The sequence below is a fragment of the Canis lupus genome, chromosome 29 (assembly GCF_003254725.2).
Source record: "Canis lupus dingo isolate Sandy chromosome 29, ASM325472v2, whole genome shotgun sequence".
NCBI classification, from domain to species: domain Eukaryota; kingdom Metazoa; phylum Chordata; class Mammalia; order Carnivora; family Canidae; genus Canis; species Canis lupus.
Window position 1 is genome coordinate 18,988,921 of NC_064271.1, and position 21,876 is coordinate 19,010,796.

The 21,876-nt window shown below is 42.4% G+C and overlaps 1 protein-coding gene across 16 annotated transcripts in view; it reads left to right on the plus strand.

Moving 5' to 3' along the window:
- SULF1 (sulfatase 1) overlaps window positions 1-21,876 on the plus strand; it is a 175,553-nt gene that overhangs the window by 107,014 nt on the left and 46,663 nt on the right. For 15 of the 16 annotated variants that reach the window (XM_049103768.1, XM_049103766.1, XM_025477927.3 and 12 more), the window contains 2 exons: window positions 10,939-11,090; window positions 13,485-13,654. In XM_049103768.1, coding sequence (XP_048959725.1) covers window positions 10,939-11,090; window positions 13,485-13,654 — 322 coding nt within the window. The remainder of the gene's footprint in view (window positions 1-10,938; window positions 11,091-13,484; window positions 13,655-21,876) is intronic. The other variant, XM_035708229.2, reaches the window with a different exon arrangement.

The window sequence follows — 21,876 nt, forward strand, 5'->3', positions numbered from 1 at the left end:
ACCCTTCCGATTCCATCCTTTTTTTACTCTGAAGAATGTACCAATAAGAGATCCCTTAGAAAAAAAGAGTGGTTCTCAGTGGGCACATTATGAAAGTGTTATATTCTTCAGAGCACCCAATGATTGGAGGATCTGGAACAGAAGAGTGTTCACCCCATTTACCTGCTTACCTCTACCTCCCAAATCTCAAGGGATTTGGGCACGCTTTGAGGCTTATCTTAGGTGTCGGTAAATTCCTGCTGATTGTTTCAGTGAGAAATCATTAAATGTTTTGAAACTGCTTAGCATCTACTCTAAGATCTAGGACACAATAGATGATGAAAATAATTTTTTGAGTTAATAAACAACTGAATGAAGAAACCAATGAGCTGTACCTTATGATTCATTCATTTATTCATTCTTAATTGATAGAATTTGGAGTTTCTTTAGCTCAGGTTGTGGGATTTTTTTTAGGTTCCAGGTGTTCATGCCCATCTTCCTTTTTTTTTTTTAAGATCTTGTTTATTTATTCACAAGAGACACAGATAGAGATGCAAAGACATAGGCAGAGGGAGAAGCAGGCTCCAGGCAGGGAGCCAGTTGTGGGACTCGATCCCGGGACTCCAGGATCATGCCCTGAACTGAAGGCAAATGCTTAACCACTGAGCCACCCAGGTGTCCCTCATGCCCATCTTCCAAGAAGGAAAGACATCCCAATTCTACCCCTACTGTCATTGTTTAACCTACGTAGGGCAACAAGAGGCTTCTGGTTAACTGGTCTTTTTAAAATTGGGGACCTCTTTCAAGAAAAGTCATAAATGTCATACCAGTCTTTCTAAGAAAGAAGCAAGGCTCCTTCAGGTAAGCTTAGCCTCCAAAGCCTTTGCATAAAGGCCAAGAGAATTCTCAGCATGTCGATGCTCTCGTTGGATTTTCCAAACATTTCTTCATGAAAGGCAACAAGGATGTTTATAGAAGGGCTGCAAAGCATATAGTTTTTTTCAGAGCTACCTAAACTTATAAGCATTAAAGATATCATCATTAAAACTCGTTGGAAATGATTTTCAAGTCTACAAATTTTCTATTCTGAAGATGGAAAAGTAAAGAGTTTCAGACAAATATATTCTCTTAAATACCTTTAAAAAATGAAATTAATCTTTCCCACTGGACTTGGAAAATATGAAGCCATTTGCTTCTTTGCAGAACATTCTGTGGGCATTTAATACTTGTTATTCATGGATAAAAATATTGATTTTGACTATGATAGCATGGTCATTCACAAACATCTCAAGATCTCCATTCAGAGAGGAAGCTCCTCCCATGACTCTCAAGGGTGTTTGCTTATGCTTTGGAAAGAAACTAGGTTACTCGAAGTGCCTTATCCTAAGTGTGTTTTCTCACATAAGTGATTTAAATTTATGGTACCTTTCATCTGCAAGCTCTAAGGCACTTTGCGAATCCATCAAATATCCCTGTAGAGTTCAGAGACAGCAAATGTACTTGGCTCTGTTTTATAACTAAGGTGGGGATTTCAAATATTGTGTGACCAACTCAGAAGCAAAATCAGAAATGTTCTCCTAATGCTTAGTTCCTGATTTTTTTTTTTTTAAGATTTTATTTATTGATTGATGAAAGACAGAGAGAGAGGCAGAGGCAGAGACATAGGCAGAGGGAAAAGCAGGCTCCATGCAGGGAGCCCGACGCAGGACTCGATCCCGGGTCTCCAGGATCAGGCCCTGGGCTGCAGGCGTCACTAAACCGCTGAGCCACCTGGGCTGCCCTAGTTCCTGATTTTAACCACCAAATTGTGTTTTGTTCATGAGAAGCATCATGTGAAATCAATGCCTTTCAACTCCCTGGCTCCCTGTAATTTAAAACCTAGTAGCAGATATAGGGCTTGAAGGGTCAGGACTCTCACCATCTCCAGAGTGATATGGACGATGTCTGTCTTAAGAAATAGAGATGCAGGATGACACAGAGAACCTGCCAGGACTTAGAGTGGTCAACTGAGTTTTGCTCATTTGATTCAGGGCAAATCAAGAAAAAGTGAGAAGATGAATGAGTGAGTTCTGAAGAAATTGTATACAGCAATGTGACCCTAGTTGACAGTATTGTATTGTGCACTTGAAATTCGCTGAAAGGATAGATTTTTGGTGGAGTCACTACAAAAGGAAAAAAAAAAAGGAAAATAGTAGAGGTGTGAGGTGATGGATATATTGGTTGGTTTGGCAGTGATGAATATTTCACAATGTTTATGTATTTCGAGCCATCAGATTGTATATCTTAAATACATTGCAATTTTCCTAAGATTTTATTTATTTATTTGAGAGAGAGAGAGAGAGAGAGCACATGCAAACAGGGGGAGAGAGAAGGATAAGCAGACTCCACACTGAACGCAGAGCTTGACTCCGGGTTTGATCCCACTACCCTGAGCTCACGACCTGAGCTGAAACTAAGAGTCGGTTACTTAAGAGACTGAGCCACCCAGGTGCCCCAAATATATTACAATTTTTTGATTGTCAGTTATACCTCAATAAAGTTAGGTAGAAAAAAGAAAAGAGGAAAAGAAGGAAATTAGTATTTGTTGCTTACCTACCGTGCAGCGACACTTTAGCTAAATTGTCTCACTTAATTTTTCCAGAAACTTCAAAAGAAAGGATTTGCCTGTGTTACTAAAGATGAAACAGAGACTCAAGAGAGTTGTCCTAGGTAACAGGCTAACCAGTGATAGGATGGATCCAGCATGTCTGACTCCAGAGCCTTTTTTTTCATCATCTTACCTTTTTATGTATGCTTCTATCATGCCTCATTCCAAAAATGCCTTCAGAGACACGTAAAACATAACAGGATACAAAACCGTATGGGCCTTGGCAAACAGAAATGAAGAGTTGTATCAGTAAAAGGCAAGGCAAAGCTTAGTATACACAATGTGCCATGGAATTGTGGAGAAAGAGTGCCATTTTCCAGGTGGCAAAAGCAAAAATTGAAACACCATCCATTCCGAAGTTTACTGGGTCACCAAGATAGAAATAGATCAGTTGCTTCTAAGAAATATTGTGTATTTCTGGTACTTGTTTCGATCATACCATGCAATTGTATATATCTACCCCACAATGGATTATAAGAGCTTGGATGAAACAGAGATAATTTAGTTCAATTCCCTTATTTTATGGTGAGCAAATTTACATCTATAAGATTAAAGTGACACATCTGATGTGCTCATGGGAAGAGCAGCTATCAGGACCCTGCTCTTCAAGGCTCTTTTCAGTGCGCTACTCTAACTGCATGGGTTAGGTCGAGAATGACAGTGTACACCATAAGACTGCCCCAATGACAACTGTCAGGCTTTTTGTGCGGACTGGTCACCTGCTTCAGACTGTTGTCTTCCCAAGGATAGATGACTTGCTCCTGGAAACTAAGTCTGATTCCAAGGCCAACCTCCTGTGCAGGGGTCTAGACACTAAATAATAATTGAATTTATAGTGAGTCATCTTATGGAGAAAATGAAATTCTTTAAAGGAAACAGGTACTTTTCCAAATAGTTAGAAAAAGGATGATAAGCACAGAAGAAAATAAATTTCGAGGTGCCCATTAGTGAATCAGACAAAAGTACAAACTGGAAGACTAAAATGGCAGTGATAGAGATCTATATAATTTACATTTATCTTTGATGGGAAAATACTGAAGTGTCTCAGGCAATTAGGAAGCAAAGAGGCCTTTGTGACAATAGTTTATTGATCTAACCTGGGACAGAGGCCCATTTGAAAATACACAAATAAACACATCAGGATGATGGGCATTTTAGGAAGTTAAAATAATTAGTGAATAAGTATTAAACCAACATAATTATTTATAAGCCATTAAATGAGAGGGGGAAAAGCCAATATATAAAGATTTTATTGTGTTTCTAATAATGAATACATTATTTCGAACGTTTAGCTGAGAATCTAAGAAAAATAATGCAAGAAACTGAAATGTGTATCATACGTAAATATTCATCTAGGGAAAAAGCACAAGGCAGTAATCAGTTTTATGAAGAAAAACTCCAAGAAGACAAATTACTAAGAGGCTGATTTTGGGAGGCATCCAGAATACATGGATTTCAATGAATTCGAATTGATCCAATATTATATTTACCATTTGTATGACATGATTTTTCTTTTTCAGAAATGAAGCATATTTTTGGACTGGCTATAGCCTGAATTTTTTCAAACTTTACTCATGGAAAATATGACTCTCCAACAGCTTAAATGTTCAAAAGGGGAAAATACAGCAACATGTCTATTGCATTTTATGTTCTGACAAGTGAAGTGGGAATGATATTGGATTATCTATCATAAAAATGAATATCCTGCCTATCTGCTAAAAAAAAAAAAAAAAAACTAGTGTAAATTTCTTGTGAGAATATAGACTTGAATGTTAAGCCTGGCATAAGTTTTAAGGTAAAAGTAACAATCAATGTTTGAGAGATAACATCAAATGTCAGAAAAAAAAAAAAACCCTGAATCAAGACTGAGGAGAGCTAGAGCCACGTTCCATCTCTGCCTTTAATTTGTCTGGAGAACTTGCATAAGCTAGTTTTCCAACTTGTATATCTAATGGAGAGATTAAACCAGAATGATTCCTAGGTTTTCTTTCCTGTCCAAAATTATACTGTAATTTTATTATAATCCCTGTAATTTTCATATTGATTCATTTAAAGATTGTGGTGTTCAAATTATAATCAGAACACATGATATGAATGAATTAAATTTTAGTCATACTCATTTTACTTCATATAACTTGGGTGGAGGGGGCAATATTTAATGCAGAGTTGCAGTAAATTCTTTTGTAGAGAATTCTTTTATAACAAAATAATGTACACAAAGAAATTGACTTTCTGATTTGACGTCTTTTCATTTTACAAAATTTATTTATGTCACTTACAGCAAATACACTTTATCATCCAACTTGGGTTTTTTTTTTTTTTTAATGTAGAGTTCTCTTAAAGTAAGACACACTCATATTCTTATTTTAATGAGTTATGGTATTACAGATTTTTGATAGTAACATGATGTATAGCATACATACATTTATTGAACTACATGTGTTTAGAATTACACTAAATGCTAGGATATGAAGAGATATAAAGTAAGATCCCTGTCTTAATTAGATTTATAATCTAGTTGGGGAATTATAATTTTAACCTGGTTCAAAATGTATATATATTGTTAGTTTGTTAGTTACTACCAGTAAAATCCTGGTACTAACTCCCATATCAATGACAAGGAGTAAAAGCTCAATTAGTGCATCATTTGTTACATTAAATAAGACTTCTCCACATTCAGAAATCTTTTGTATAGTTCCCATGGCTGCCTTAAAGGCCTTTGCTTCAAAGAGTTGCAGGGAAATTTTTAAAGCATTATGTAAGAGATAGTCTTGGACAGAAGTAGCATGGGCTAAAGTCAACAGTAATTATAATCAGGTCTTTCTGATCTTTCTCCCTGTCACCAGACCACCACCCCCTCCCACCAGCTTCTTAAATAGCCATGAAGGGAAGTGTTTAATGATGTCTCAGAGAGGAGAGTGATACAGAAGGACAGGTAGATGGTCTATTAGCAGTATATTCCCATTGTTGCAAGTTGACTGAATTGCCAATGCCAAAGGATAAGAAAAACTTCGTACTGCATATAATCTAATGGCATTATGGGCAAGAAACTAAAATTCACCTTAGGGAAGGAGAAAGAGATTTAATACATCTGGAGGAAAATAATTAGAAGCCCAGATAATCAATTGCAGAGCGCTGCCAGGAAGCATAATGTTGAAAGAGGCCAGGGGTGATTACAAATGAGTCTCAATGTTACGAGGCAACAAGAAAGGCCAGAGTAACTTGAAGCCAACAGCACCGGGGGTGCCGCGTGGTGACGCATGAGGTCCTGGTCTCTCTTGGAACAAGTGTGATGGGTGAGGGCACATCTGGAATACTGAGTACATATTTTACACTCCATTAGCACAAAGACACCAAAAACCTGGAGGGAGTTCTGACAAGTACCAAGGACTATTAAGAGACTTGAAGGGATAGTTTATAAGGGGAGGATTAAGGGAGGGGCAATAGCCATGGCAATGGGTAGAAAGCAGCGCTAAATAACCAAACAAGTCAAACAATGAGGGAAGGGCAGGAATGACCCAACACGGCTGCCCCCAGAGGAAAAAACAGAGAACAAAACTGAACATAGCAGGAAAAATCGAAAAAACTAATTAAGCAGGAAAATGTAAGCCCAAAGGGAACCTGTTGCCACGAAGTAAGTCTGATTGGGGAGGAAAAATATGTAACCTCTCAAGAAATGTTTTCAAATGCACAAGTGCAGAAGTCAAACAAGATTTCCTCATACCGCCGAATGGTAAAGTACTTAAAATCAGAACACAGAGTTGGGAGAAAAAAGGTAGTGGTGTTGCTACTAATAATACGAGCAGCAGCGGCATTTAATAAACCCTTGTTATGTGCCAGGCACTGTTTGAAGTGTCTCACTTATGTTTTAATTTCATCGGATTCTCACAACAATCCTACCACTGTTATTACCATCCTCATGGTTTTGTAGATGGAGAACTAGAGGTAAAGAGAGGCCACGTAACTTGCTTGTGGACGGATATCTAGCAAATAGCACAGCCAGGATTTAAACCCAGGCAGGCCAGCTCCCAGGTTCATATTCCAAACCGCAGCACTCTTCGACTTCTTTTAAGACGAAAGGGAGAGAAAAGTGGGGAAAACCACTGGGGATGAGGAGCAGGCCAGAGAAAAGAGCTGGGCCCGAGATTATTAAATGAAAAGTTCCTGGAAATAGTCCCCTGCTGAAGTAATTTTGGCGGGGTGTGACCCTGGTCCTCTGCCTCTGACTCCAAGTCACATTGCCTTTCGTCAGAAAGGAAAATCATCTTGTGGTTCTAGGTGAAAAGGTGGTTGGTCTCTAAAGATAAGAATCCCTCATTAGAATTCCTACTGCACATAGCTCAGAGGGAAATCCTGAGTCATATCTGACGTGAGATCCTTTGACACTTTGTCCCACACTCGTCAATCTGCAATTGGCGTTTGGCCAATTGACCGCTTGATTGATTCACTCATTTGCAGACTCAACATATAAACATCCATCCAACAAATAGACATTTCTCAAACTTGAGTTAACTTTTGGAAGAAAATAAATCTAATCAGAAATATCACCTTCAGGCACTTATAATTCAAGTGAAAACATAAGTCTAGAACTTATGTAGGATCCCCAGAATACATGGAGGTCCATGAACCCCAGTGCAAGAAACAAAAATTATGAAGCCCCCTATGCTATGTGCAGGGATGGGAAACGGGGGGAGTACAAAGATGAGGCCAAGGCAATGTTGGCCCTCAAAGCCTTACAGTCTAAGAGGAATTACCTTACATACGAACATGACTGTAGAGCGAAGACAGCATTCGAGTCACAGAGACAAATCACTTTGCACTTGGGCAAAGCCTGGAACTGAAATGGCACCTGGTCTAGCCTGATACACAGCAGGGAGATGAGAGGACTGGCACAGGCAAAGGCAGGAGAGGTGAAAACCAGGGCAAATGGAGAAGACACATTCTCTGGAGAGAGGGTCAAATAACAGAAATGCAGGCTTGGGCTGGAAGGAGAGGCATTTTGTCCAGATCCAAGGGTGGCCTTGCATGGCATGCTATCAAATGAAACTTGATTCTGTCAAGTGAAACTTGGGGGGTGGGGAGGTCCATCCACAGTTGTGACAACAGAGTGATGTGACCAGAGCCAGTCTTCAGGAAGGTGGCGCTCAGAATGGAAAGACCCCTGAGGCCTGGCTAGGAGAGCTGGCAGGAGACTGCGAGCATTCCTGAGGGGCGTCAAGTAAGCGGAGAAAGAGGGGCAGGTTTGAGAGCTGTGATCCACATAGAACCTTCAGGTGGTGGTGACGGCTTAGCAAGGGAACCAAAGGAGCAGGTGAATCGGGGAAGGTTCCGGGGTGCCAAGCCTGGTCAACCAGGAAGACGATTCTTACAGAGAATAAAAGAGTATCTGAGGAGAGAAGTAAACTCAGAAGGGAAAAGGATTAATTCTGTTCTGGGCAATTGTATTAAAAGCGAGGAAACATTCAGATGGAGGTATCCTACAGGTAGCTGTATAGTAAGGACGAGCCAGCTAGCCCACAAGGACACAGAAATGATGTACTGCGGGCAAGTGTGAGATTCAGAAATGCACTTGATTCAAGAGTGATTCAAGAGTGATACCGATAAAGTGCCTGAATCTGGGGCCTGTTTTTGTCTTCCCAGGCGAGGCATCCAGGAACTATCTTTCTTTATGTGTGTAAGTGGAGGCACCTGTAAAACCTGCTTGATGAAGCTGCAAAGTGGCTTTGACATGGAAGGCATCTGCCAACCCTCGTTTCCCCCTAAAACGAAAGATGGCGGCCTTTTAAAGATCAGAAAAATTAGGGGTGCCTGGGTGGCTCAGTCAGTTAAGCGTTTGCCTTTGGCTCAGGTCATGATCCCAGGGTCCTGGGCTCGAGCCCCACATCGGGCGCCCTGCCCGGTGGGCAGCCTGCTCCTCCCTCTCCCGCTGCCCCTCACCCTTGGGGCAAATAAAGTCTTTAGAAAACAAAAATCAGAAAAATTAAAACTTGTGTGTAGGTGTGTATTACATATGCATTTATGTATAGGCATAAGTGTGTGTGTATATGCAACACATACACCTATATTTACACATATAAAAATGTCTCTACATCTTCTTACTTAAGGGAAAGCCTATGTATATGGCTAACAGGGCGACCAGACATCTGGGTTACCCAGAGTAGTGCTTGTTTATACTTGCCTTCCTGGCGAAATTGCAACTATTAGAAATAGTACTCTCCTTGTCTTGCAGACTGATTGAATACTTCAGTTTTTAGGGCTGATTGGCTCTCAACCCCTTCGGAACAGTGCATGGAATATAATAGGAATGCCGGGCTTTCCCCACAAAGGAAAATTTGTGTGTGTGTTTAAACCAAACCTAAAAAACTGATAACAGCGGCTTAGAAATAGTATTTATTTCAGAATCGTGCATGTAAACGTGAGATTAACAACCCTGGATCCCAGTTTGACCTTTCTGTAATTGCAGAGTTACAGTTTTGCTGCTGTGGTATTAGAATAATTTTTTAATGTCATCCTGAAATAGAGGTGGGGATTGTAAGTACTAATGCAAAGGTAAATAAAAAATCACTTCTTGGGGATCCCTGGGTGGCGCAGTGGTTTAGTGCCTGCCTTTAGCCCAGGGCACGATCCTGAAGACCTGGGATCAAATCCCACATCGGGCTTCCTGCATGGAGCCTAGTTCTCCCTCTGCCTATGTCTCTGCCTCTCTCTCTCTCTCTCTCTCTCTCTGTGTCACTATCATGAATAAATAAATAAAATCTTAAAAAAAAAAAAAAACTTCTTGGGGATCCCTGGGTGGCTCAGCGGTTTCGCGCCTGCCTTTGGCCCAGGGCGCGTTCCTGGAGTCCCGGGATCGAGTCCCACATCGGGCTCCCGGCATGGAGCCTGCTTCTCCCTCTGCCTGTGTCTCTGCCTCTCTCTCTCTCTCTCTCTCTCTCTCTCTCTCTCTGTGTCTACCATAAATAAATAAAAATAAATCTTAAAAAAAAAAACACTTCTTAAATGTATGCAGTTGGTTTATTTTCTCTGTAAGAATCATAAAAGTTGACACATTACCGATAAATGAAATGATTAATGACTTATCAGCAAGGTGATTTGATCAGACCTTATACACAAACTTTGGTATACTCCAGAATGCTTTATTGCACTTGTGATGCTCTCTTGTCTAACCTAAATTTGCATCGCATGGTGATAACATGGTATACGTAGTGTGGTTAAAGTAAGTAATATAAAAGAAAAAAAAGAAAGAAAAGAAATAGTACTCTCTTTCTCAAAAGTGTGCCAACAATACGTTTTTGGTTACCCTTCTTATAGTCAGCAAGTATTTGATCTCAAGAGCTAACTCATTCCATTTGCAAAACCCCAACCGCCCTACTCTCTCCTTCGCCCCTCTCCTATCATCATCTATGGTTGAGGACCAAATCCAAAATTTCCCTCTGAAAGGATCAGGAAGCCCTCTGCACATGGCCTTCCTTGGGTCCCTCTGAAAGGATCGGTAAGCCCTTTGCACATGGCCTTCCTTGGATGGGACATGCCAAAGTTACAGATGTGAAGTCCCTCCAGGAGCTTCGTCAATGAGCAATGGAGTGTTTGAGTCCTGTGTAATTCTGTTTTGCTATAAAACTATGAACATTAGTCACCTAGGTAGTAATTCTCTGTTACCCAGATTTTTTTCTCACCATTAATAGACGTGCACATTCACAAAATGCACATAACGTAAACACCGATGCCGTAACATGCATGTGACCTAAAACTCTTACCATGTGCCATAGAAATAGAGTCTGCCATGGTTCCTTGATTTGGAGAATTTGTGCTCTGGAGATGCAAAAACAAAGACAGGTTTTACCATAGTGTTGTTATGATTCATTTACAACCCTCAAGTAGTAAGTTAGGAAACTTACTTTCTCACAAAGACAACTTTCAGGCCTCCAGTATTTGCCAAAGATAGCATTCCAGATTTCCACTGGCTAATTCTCTGTTACATCAACTTAACAAAAGGGTACATTCTGCTTTTATCCCAGCAGAACCACGAGAAATAGATGCATCCAGATTATCATGATTGTTATGGTGATTTTATTGCAGTATAATCCATGTACTTGGGTGCTACGTTTATTTATTCAAAAGGAAAATGTGTATGTGTCACTTTGTCAAAGAATCAGAGTATTACACTATTATTTTGGCTTCTACTGTTACCTAGTTTTACTTTTGTTTTACTGCCCCTTTCTCGGGTCCTAATTTCATACTTATGCATTTATGCACTTATTTGTGATTAATCATTTCATATGAGAAAATAAGCCTTTTTTTTCCCTTTGCAGCCTTTTTTGGAAAATACCTCAATGAATATAATGGCAGCTACATCCCTCCTGGGTGGCGAGAATGGCTTGGATTAATCAAGAATTCTCGTTTCTATAATTACACTGTTTGTCGCAATGGCATCAAAGAAAAGCATGGATTTGATTATGCAAAGGTAATTTTCAGGCACTTTTATACTGCATCAATTTACTTTGTGCATAATGGGGAAAAGCCATTTTCAGTGAGTTAACTTATCCACGAGATTGGCTTTCTATGTTCTCACAATGTTAGAATGAGAAATTTTAAGGTAATTTTAAACTCCAGGCAAGAAAAGGACTTTCAAGGAACACTGACTTTGAATAGTGATTCTTTTTTCCCTCATTAGGATGAAAGGCAATCAGCCTTTGATGAAGCATCATCAAGAAAATCATAGATGCCTCCACTCTGTCTTGTGATTTCTTTTTTTTTTTTTATTTTTCTGCTCTCTAGAGGATTTGTCCACCTAATCAAATGTTCATCTTGTACCATTTTGCTTTTCACTGTGGTAAAAGTGTATTTCATCTGTGACTTCAGGTTTAGATGTAAGAGTAAGAGCAGACAAGCGCAATAATCGAGGGTCAGGAAACTACATTCTTTGCTTTTACTTCTGTCTGGCCAAGCGTTGATATGTGACAAGGCCACCTGCCTCTCGGCAGTCAGTCCACAAAAGTCTCTGAGGCCATCAATCCTAGGATTTCCAAGTCAATTCATAGAAACTGAAATCGACACGTCCCTCGGTTCTCTAACAAATGCATCCCAGATTAGACTTTTTAAAATTCACAAAGGTTTTGTGATTGCCAACTTAAAATAAAACAATATTCCGATGACAAGAGTGAAGGGGGAAAATATCGTCAAATTTAGCCTGCTAATTAGCCTAAAATATCCTCTTCTCTTCTAGCCATGCCCATCTCTTCCTCACTTATCTAAAAGAAGCTGACAATCTGCTCTCTCTAGCATAGATCACTACGAAAGAGCCACTGGTAGAAATCCGAGAGAGGGAACTTGATTTAATTTTGGCACCGTGCTGCCTTTATGCTTGGCCCGATTTGAGTTCAAGGAACTTGGTGCGAGCTAAGGTCTAAGTCTTACTCTTTAGTCCCCTTCCGAAAACAATGAATGCAAATGAATTCACAAACATTGCTAATAGGATCCCAGACTCATCAAAGTGGAGAGCTGGCGGGGACCTTGGAGGCAGATTTGAGCAATGTCCTACAAAGTGCGCTAATTGTCACCGCTATCATTTTTTTATCTGTGGGGATGCTTTCATGCTCCTTGTTCAAGCTATTAACCTTTCTTTCCCTGTTGTCCTAAGGAGAGCAAAGTAATCAAGATTCCCTCCAAAGACTAAAATTAGCGTAACTTGCCCATTATCACAGCTGATTAAGTGTCAAAGACAACTGTGTCCAAAAAGAATATATGGCTTTTTTTTTGAGTGAGAAAAGGAATGAAACAGACACTCCATGGAAGAAGGTGATAGCCTGTGGACTTGTCCTAACAATGACATGTGACACAGATTTCCTCCCTTGGGCACTGCTTTTGCAGCTGTTCTGGTCCTTGAGTCTACATGTGATTAGTCATGCCTGGAAGCCTCTGACATTGTGAACGAGGCCTGGGCACTTTCTGAATAAAGTTCGTCAGGGAGCTCCAGGCCAACGATACCCACTTAGGGGAAGCAGGTGGTTTAATTTAAGTTTTCATCGTTCCTTTTCATTCCATTTCTTCCTTCCCCCTTACAGAGTTGCATCAGTCCCTTGGACTGCAGCTTAAGTCATTTTATTAACAAGTCAGGCTCAAATCCCAGCAGCTGTATCATTTTAGTTGTGCAATTAACAGTATAATCTGCAGGAAATCAAATGCTCCCCATATTTAGTGTTTCAAGTAAATTAATTGATAAAATATTGTGGCTTTTCCCTGTGCACCCAGATTTTGGCTACGGCTCTCATTAGCCATTATTGCGCAATTCCCACAGGTGAATTTTTAATTTAAAGAAAAGACCTTTTCTTTAAATCTCGTGGATAAGGCCTTTTCTTTTGTTTGTGTGTGTGTGTGTGTGTGTGTGTGTGTGTGTGTGTGTGTGTGTGTTCTGCAACTGTGAATTTGTAGTGGGCGTGGGTGTTTCCTGCCCTGGAAAGTAATTAAATTTTTTGTCAACGAATTACATCAATGAAACCTGAGAATGAAATATGTATCCGGTGTTTCATGCGCTCTAGCATTTGGGTTGCCAGATCTGATCATTATCTTGGGCAAACAGGACTGAACTTTTTTTTTTTTCTTTCCTAATTGCTAAGTTGTGCCGTACTTAAAATGAAATCTTTGCATGTTACCAAGCTAGCAACCCTAGAACGTAACTGGCAGCTGATTTTGTCTATTATGGAAGATGTTTTGCTGCTTTGGGAAGTATCATTTTCCCTCCTGCTTTAGACCTTATCTCTTCATTCAGTGAGATGCTTCTGAAGAAAGCAGTATTCAAATGTGATCTGATGAATGTCACCTTTTGTAATTTTTGTTTTGTGTCAAATGTATGTTTCAGGACTACTTCACAGACTTAATCACTAACGAGAGCATTAATTACTTCAAAATGTCTAAGAGAATGTATCCCCATAGGCCCATTATGATGGTGATCAGCCACGCTGCGCCCCACGGCCCCGAGGACTCGGCCCCACAGTTTTCAAAACTGTACCCCAATGCCTCCCAACACATGTGAGTAATAACGTCAGTTCTGGGACCTGCTGAACTCAGGCCTTTCCTTTGCTCCTCGCCTCCCTCCTCCCCACTCCCCCCACTTCCTTCCACGCCGCTTCTCCAGAGGCAGGAACACCAGCTCCTGCCATGAGACCCCAGGCCGGGGGGCCTGGCATGAAGGACTTGTCTAATGGTGTGATTGGGAACCACATTTCCAACATTTGTAAGTAGCTAAATGGAAAGGAAGAGAAGCGCATAGGGTGAATGGGGGAAATTTTTATCAGGCGTTCCCTTCAGTTGTCCTAAATAATATTCCTGAGCATGATCTCATAAAAATAACAATCAAGCGGTATGCTTCTCCTAGCAGCAGAGTGGCGCTCCCTGGTCTGGCTGTAGAAACGGGTTGGTCTCTAGGCGAGCACTGGGCAGCTTTGCTGCAGATGTGCAGTTAGGATTGCTGTAGAAAGCAGCTTGCATGGGCTTGCCCGAGAGGCCTTCTCAGGTCACAGCTTTAAAATAACCTGATGTTTCTTTTTGAGAGGCTTGCTGAGGAGGGGAGGGAAGGCCCAGGGGAAGGGGGCTGATGGTGTGGGGGCCCGAGACAGCCGAGAGCCCTGTTACGCCGATAACTCTCACTAGCCAAGAGTGGAAAAGCCCGGATGCTTTGGCAGCAAAGAACATGATTTTGTTTTTTACTCTGTCGACTTGCTTCCTTCCCATCCGTTGCCATAACACGCAGTCTTCCCCTCCAGAGCAGTTGGCTCTGTGTCCTCTGAACCATCGGCCATCAGACAGGTAGGGAGCGGGGAATGGATAAGTTTCCTTCATCACTAAACCTCCAAAATTGGTTCTTGATCTGTTTATGCTTAAGTATCATCCCTTTTCATCCACACTGATTTCCCAGCCACAGTCCCAGACAGAAAGAAAATAGATTAAATGTATTTATGAAAAGAGAGAAGCGCCGAAGGCACTGTAGTTGCTGACCATTATGTATCCTTATATTCTTATTTTGTTTTATCTTATAACTAATAAACCGATGGCTTTGGGCCAGTGGTGTTCAGATCATCTCTGTCATATCAAGTGACTTCGAAAGAAGGAAAGAGGTCAGAGCTGACTGTGATAGGAACTAACAGTAAATATAGAGCCAGGACAGATATTCTACAGAGCATGCGAAGTAGGATGGAAGAATGGAAGCGTTTTAATACATAAACTATTGCCAACAAAGCAGGCTGCCCCAGCACCTGGGGAACGTGGTCTGGGTGAGCCACTGTGTTTTGGAAAGAACCCTGGTGGATGGATATCCAAACCTCTGAAGATCTACGGCCATGTAACCATGCACCTAAATCCGTGAGCAAAGCCCACGGGTGGCAAGTGGCTCTCCATTACAGGTCGCTTACAGAGTTAGCAAGCAGCCAGTTCAGTGAAAGAGAAAGGTCTTTGCAGTCTTCTTCTGTGCCCTGGGGACCCACCTCTCTCCTCTTTTGAATCAGAAATCACTCTGTGTAAGTTCTTTTGTTGTGTTGGCAGATGCTCCCACCTTTGACTGGTGTTTTCCCCAGGAGAAGGGATTGACAAAATGTGGTGTTTTATGGCTCCTTAGGAGTCAGCCTGCCTTTGAAGCTCCCAGGCAAGGTCCTGGGCCTACAGAAAAAGCAGCTGCAGGTCAAGAGGTTCTGACAGCTTCTGTGGCATACACAGACAGCAACTGCAGGACGAGAGGAATCTGCAGGCTTCTTGGGGCCTTAATGATAACTAAAATAGAGCATTTTTGATTCCAGCAAATAAAAATTGTGTTTGATTCCACAAATATTTACAAGTGGCGCCACACAGTACAGCCTGGATGTAGGCATGAGGAAGACACGATTGCTAACAATCGGGAACCAATGAGCAAAGACAGAGAGACTGGGACACTGCAGCCAAAGCCAGCTTGCCACCAGCTTTTGTTAATGAGACTTTATCGAAATACAGCCATATTCACTTTTTTGTGTGTTATCTGGGCTGCTTTCACAATTCAACAGCAGAGCAGTTGTGGCAGGTACATGGTGGCCTGCACCACTCCAGTTATTTAGTCTCTGATCCTTTACGGAGTGAGTTTGCCCCTCAACCCCTACTCTAGGGGGGAGGATGGGCAAGTGTCCAAATCGCCTTATCACCGCTAGGAAGAGAAGTGATTAAGTACCAGGCCAGCCATTCAAGGGGCTATGGAAGTTTGGAGGAAGAAGTGCTCACATTTCTTAGGGGAACGTGGACAAGTCATGGACCAGCAGACATTCAGAGCGGGCCTCAAAGAATGGGTAAAATTTCTGCAGCTGATTCTACAGATTGAGTAGATGATTTCAGGATGAAAATGCAGCATGGACAAGTGGTCACCACGTTAAGTGAGGCAATTTAAGATGTGACCTCAGAGAATGGCATGCAAGGAAGGCAGTAAGGGATAAAGCTAGAAAGGGAAACTAGCAGAATTTTGAAGACTTAAATGAATGTGTAACCATAGGAGAGAGTCACCGGAGGTCATTTAGTAGAGTAGTGATGTAAGGTGGAACATGGTCATTTTCACATGCAAGTCGTTTCAGTTATTCCCTTTTAGTTCACATGAACCACCTGTGTGTCTAAAATAAAATCTACACACGGCAGAGTGAAGTGCATTTAGGCCTTTGAGACAAACAAGTGCGGGTTCCTTTTTCATCCGTCCTCAATACTAAGCCTGTGGGCAACTTTTTTTAACCTCTGGGAACCTCCACTGTCTCATCTGTTACATGCGGATAATACTCGTGCTTTGATATGATGTCATGAACAAAAATTAGTAGAGGAAGCCTAAAAAAAAAGGAGAGGAAGCCTACCTCAAGTCCCCACATAAGACCTGGGACACAGAAGCCACTTCATAGCTGCGAATTCTTATTGATCCTTTCCGTTAAGATGAACCCCATAAAGCTCTTTCTCAATTCCATCTGTCTTGACCTACAAAAAGTACAGTTTTACTTGGCTCAACTAAACGTTGAGGGGAAGCAGCTGAAGAAGTGACAAGTTGATACATGTCCATTGCGATGTGGCAAATCTCTTGACAAGCTAAGACTCACACGGTGATGAGCCTCTCACACCTGGCCGTCCTAAAACCACAGCTGCAGTGTGGGCCATGCTGTCTTTTCCAGGTGCAAAATGTGCACTACGAGCAAGTGCCAGTGGGGAGACCACCCTTAGCCATAGAAAATGAAAATCCACACTGTGGGTTCAGTGCTTCAGCTTCTATCTGCTGCTAAGCGTGGGGCTCTGGTGCACCCCGAATGGAGAGATCCGCTGTGTCACCCACAGGCCTTCGAAGGCCCCCTGGGGCTCCACACCTTGGGGTGTCCAGGCCTCCCTGACTGCCGCTCGCCAGAGCAAGGGGCTGGCAAGAGGCGGTGGGTGGCTCTCGTCCCCATGAGTGACTGCACAGGGTCACAGTTCAGGGTGTAGACAAAGGAGACAGATGAAGACGGGCGGCTAACGGGGGAGCCCGGAGCCCCGGCATGGCCGGTTTCCTCAGCAAGAACACGAGCACCACATGCAAGCGAAGGGATGGAAGAAGCTAAGTACTTCGCAGAAATGTTTGCCAAGGGACGCCTGGGTGGTTCAGTGATTGAGCGTCTGCCCTCGGCTGAGGTCATGATCCTGGGGTTCCGGGATCGAGTCCCACATGGGCTCCCCGCAGGGGGCCTGCTTCTCCCTCTGGCTGTGTCTCTGCCTCTCTCTCTCTCTCTCTCTCTCTCTCTCTCTCTCTCTGTGTGTGTCTCTCATGAATAAATAAATAAAAATTAAAAAAAGAAATCTTTGGCAAGTCCTCTGAAAAGGGCGAGAAGCCCACAGGGGTGAGAGAAGCAAGTCCTTTTGGAAGGTTCCTTTGGGAAGGTTCAGTCCCGGGAAGCTCGGGCTGTGGACCTCCGACCCTCTGGGACTGGAGTGGGTGCGTCGTGTGTCCAGGGCGCGTTGCGCTCCCCACCAAGCCAGGAAGCCGGACCCATGTTGGCCTGTTGGCTTTACACACAGAGGCTTGAGGTTTTGCCAACCCACTAAGAATGAGGACGGATGTGGCCTCACTGTTGAATCAGAGGCAGCTCTGCTGTGCCTGGCGTCGGTGACGTCTGAGGGAGCCTCCATCATACAGGGCATTTAATGATCCTTCCCCTAAAGCTCTTGGTGGTGGCGAGGACCCTACTGTGCTTTCAGTAAATTACCTCCCCGTCCCCTCATAGCACTGCTGTTCCCCCACTCTCACTTTGACGTAGCTCTTCTCTCCTGGCCTCCGTGAGGTGGTAACGTGCAGCAGTGGCAGGAAAGGAGCTTCCACTTACCTACCCGCTGATTCTGGGGGAAGCTGAGGGACTCCCCTACCACCTTCCTACAATCATGCACCTAACGACTGAAATTTGTTGTTGTTGCTGTTGTTCCAGTTTGTCAGTTGTTTCTCCCCACCCCTGGAAATGTGTGCAATTATGTGTGCAAACACACAAACACGGATTCAAGTGAAATCTAAAATCTTGGCAGAACAATCCAGGTCCACTAACTTGCAAGAATGGTTCTAAAAGCACCGTTTGGGGATGACGTAGTCTGTCAAAGGGACAACTACCTCTGCGTGAGCCTCAGAACAAAGTTTTTGAAAGGCCTTTGCTGTCCCAAGTTGGAAAGAAATGTCTGTCCTTAAGAGAATTTGCCCATTCTTATTTCATTTCTTCCACAGATCCACAAAAGAAAGGACTTTTGGAGATGGGAGAGCTTTAAATTCCCCATAAAATTCTTTGATTTGGGCAAAACTCATTGCTCCTTTTGTGTGCCCACTTTGTTTTTCTCTTCATCATTGACTATGTATCCCATGGCACTGGCTGTTTACCCAGACCCTTGAAATCAAACTGCACACCTCCAGGAGGCAGCAGTCACACAAGATATCATGTGAATGAGGCCCTGCAAGACAGCTCTTTCCTAAAGGCAGGGCCAAGCCTCACATCTCTAGCTCTGGTGCCTGGGGAGCATGGCTCCTGCGACATCCCCTGCCTGAAACTTTTTTGTTTAGCAAATGAATAAGCATGTTAACCCCACCACCTCGGTGACATTAAGCCATTTTTAATAGCATAAAAATATTTAAGCAATCGGCTTTATGAATTAAAGGACACCTACAGATCACCTAATGCCATAAATTCTTAGATTAAAAAATGAAGGCCCAAACTCTATTCAAAAAAATAAAAAGACCCAAATGGCTTTGCCCAGGTCGCATAAGTAGATTAGGGAAGCTGGAGCCAAAACTCCGTTCTCTTGGCCTCAGGTGATCTTTGCACTGGCCGGGGTTTGCTCAGTATACTTCACAGTTACCATTAATATCAGAAGTGGCTGCTGTGTGGGGGTTTGCACAATTCTGTTGGAGTTTGCAGCATTTTAGAAGACTTTTAAAATTAGTTTCCTGCGGTATCTATAATCAAGATCATTTGATATTATTCTGTGTGCGTTCAAATGTTACCTACCTAAAGACATTTGAACTCAGGTGGGGAATATCTCTACAAAGTCAATTAAATAAGTTCAATTTGAGTGAAAGCTGAGATGGTGTGGCTTGGGAGATTAAGTATAGAATTTCCAATTTAATGCTTTGAGTGTGTGTGTCTTAAATCTGTATAACAGGCTTATTCTGGGAATTGAAACCCTATTTCATTTCTTACAAAATGATGGTCCTGCTACCAGTACCCTTTAAGAGTTAGATCGTTAGAGGTTTTTTTTGTTGTCCAAGACTAAATAACAAATGAAGAAAACACTTGGTCAAATATAAAACACTATAAAATATATAAATGTATTTCTTTTATAAAATATAAAATTATAAATATCAAATATAAAATGTATTTCTTTTCTCTGGGTGACAGCAAAGGCCATCGGCAATAAAAATGAACTGCTAAGTTTCTTGCAATTCCCTGAATATGGATTTAATATACAACACATGCATTTCTTAAAACTATTTCTTTTCTACTGAGAATTATTCTCCCCAAATACCCACCCATCAAAAAGAAAGGTGGCATTATTGATTTTCAGAATTCTTATTCCTGTTACGCTAATAAGCAATACAGGAGAGAAAATCAAAGCCTAAAGAGAATTGGCACAGATGGCAAAGGTTGAACTCACAAACGTGTGGTCTGAAGGATCTGTGATCTAATGCTGAGCAATAAATCCAAACAAGTAACAACTGGAGAAAAGCAATATGCAAAAAAAAAAAGAAAAGAAAAGAAAAAAGTTAACATTTCAAATAAGAGCATAGTCTACTGAGGGCTCCAGGCATGTTTGTGGAGAACGTAAGGCCTGGAATACATAGTTTATGGGTAAATCCTCCTCTGAAGAGACAGCAAGACGTCTTACCCGATCGGGACATGGATTTTTTTTTTTTCCCCAAGAAAGCAACTGATACTCAAAAACGTCAATTTATTCATTTGTCCTCTCAGTTTTAAAGCAAACAGCCAGTGTAATCTATCTTTTCGCTGATGCAACCAGCTTGCCTTGGAGGGTCAGACTTTATCTTGTACTGTCAGCAAAAGTAGACACTAAGCAGCTGGTGGGGGGCACTTGAATGGGAAGCCAAAGAGGCTAATATTTTAAACCAGGACAAAGGCTAAGGATTTTCGGACTTACTTTTTTTGAGAGAAAGGAATGTATGTATCAGATCTTTTAATGACTGGGATTTCGAGGCACTTCTTGGGGACTGTGGTGCAGTGCCCTGGCCGTTATGACGTGATGGAGAGCGCCCTGGCCCCGGACAGACTTTCTGAGCCGCCTCTGGACACTTTACTTTCTAATTTGTGAAACAGGAATAAGATGTCCTGCCTACACCTCACGGTTGCCACGACAGTCCAAAGAGCTACTCATGATAAGATCTCTGCCAGCTACCTGCCATTATAGGTCTGATGTGATACCAGGATTTGTTCTCTGGTGTCACTGAAATCTCTTTAAACCCCCACATAACTTTGAAGTTGTTATTCCCATTATACAGGTGAAGAAACAGAGGCTTAGAGAAAAAAAAAAAAAAAAGTTACCCAAGATCACACACTAGTAACAGGGCTGGGATGAGATTGCAGGTGTGATCCCCACGCATTCTGGAACAGTTGGACATGTGATTTTCCACTTTTCCCTAAAACAGCTACCTGCTTCTTTCTGTGGCTGTCGTTCAGCTGCCAGCTCCAGCTCCTCTTTGAATCATTGTGACTCAGTTCTTAGGGAAGCAAGCCTTAATTATCATGGGGAGGGGGGGGACCCGAAGGCTGCATCTTCCAGGAATTTGGCAGACCCCAGCAGGAGGCAACCACAGGTCCTTGGCAAAAGATCACTTTTCAACAACATTGTCAATTCCAGCGACCCCCGACCTTCCACCTGCAGGCACCCCCCCCAACAGCTGCTGTTCTGTGGGAAGCAGTGGCAGTCTGTCTTCCTTTAAAAGGCAAATTCGTACCCCCCTCCTCAGCCCCCTGCTGAGATCCCACCTGGGATTTCATCCCCAGAGCTGGGGGTCAGCTCCCACTTGGAAAATTAAGGGGGGAGGGGGCGGGGAAAGGCAAGCTGGGGGGTGGGGAGGGACAGTGGCTTTGACAGCAGACCTGAACTCTCCTCTTTAATAGAAGCCAGATTTAACATATGTCATTACATATGTCATTCTGCAAATCCGGGAGTCCAATTTGAGGCTTGTAATTTGCTGCGACCTTCCCCGGTCCTCCAAGCGAGGTGGAGCTATGCCAAGCACATCAAGGTAGCCAGTAGAAGATGTAATTTGCCCGCTGTGAGCCTTCGTTTCGGTTCCCTATTGTTAATTTTTATTTGTGTTGAGGTTTTGTGGCTTTAAAAAAGTCAACTCGATTTATTTTAAAATCAAGGCAAGCCAGCATCAAGGCAGTGAGAGGAAGATGTTTAGGTACTAGAAAGAAGCCCTGTGTAATCTGTTATAGCCATATTCTTTTTCAGGGCACGTATCAGTAAATGGATAGGGACCTTTCATGACCCACTTGCTATATTTTTCTGACCTCCAGCTCCCCCCACGGGTGAAAATCCCTCTCCTCGGAGGCTTAGAAGCCCCTGTCTCATGCTCCTCAGCCCCTCGATCTAATCCTGTTTGTACCACGACATGCTGCGTGGAGAATGAGAAACAGGGCTTACATGCTTTCCTACCCCAGGAACTCCTGACATGGGAGAGGCTGATCTGCCCGTGTTCACTTTTAGATATGAGGAACCCTTTCAGGCCAAAAACA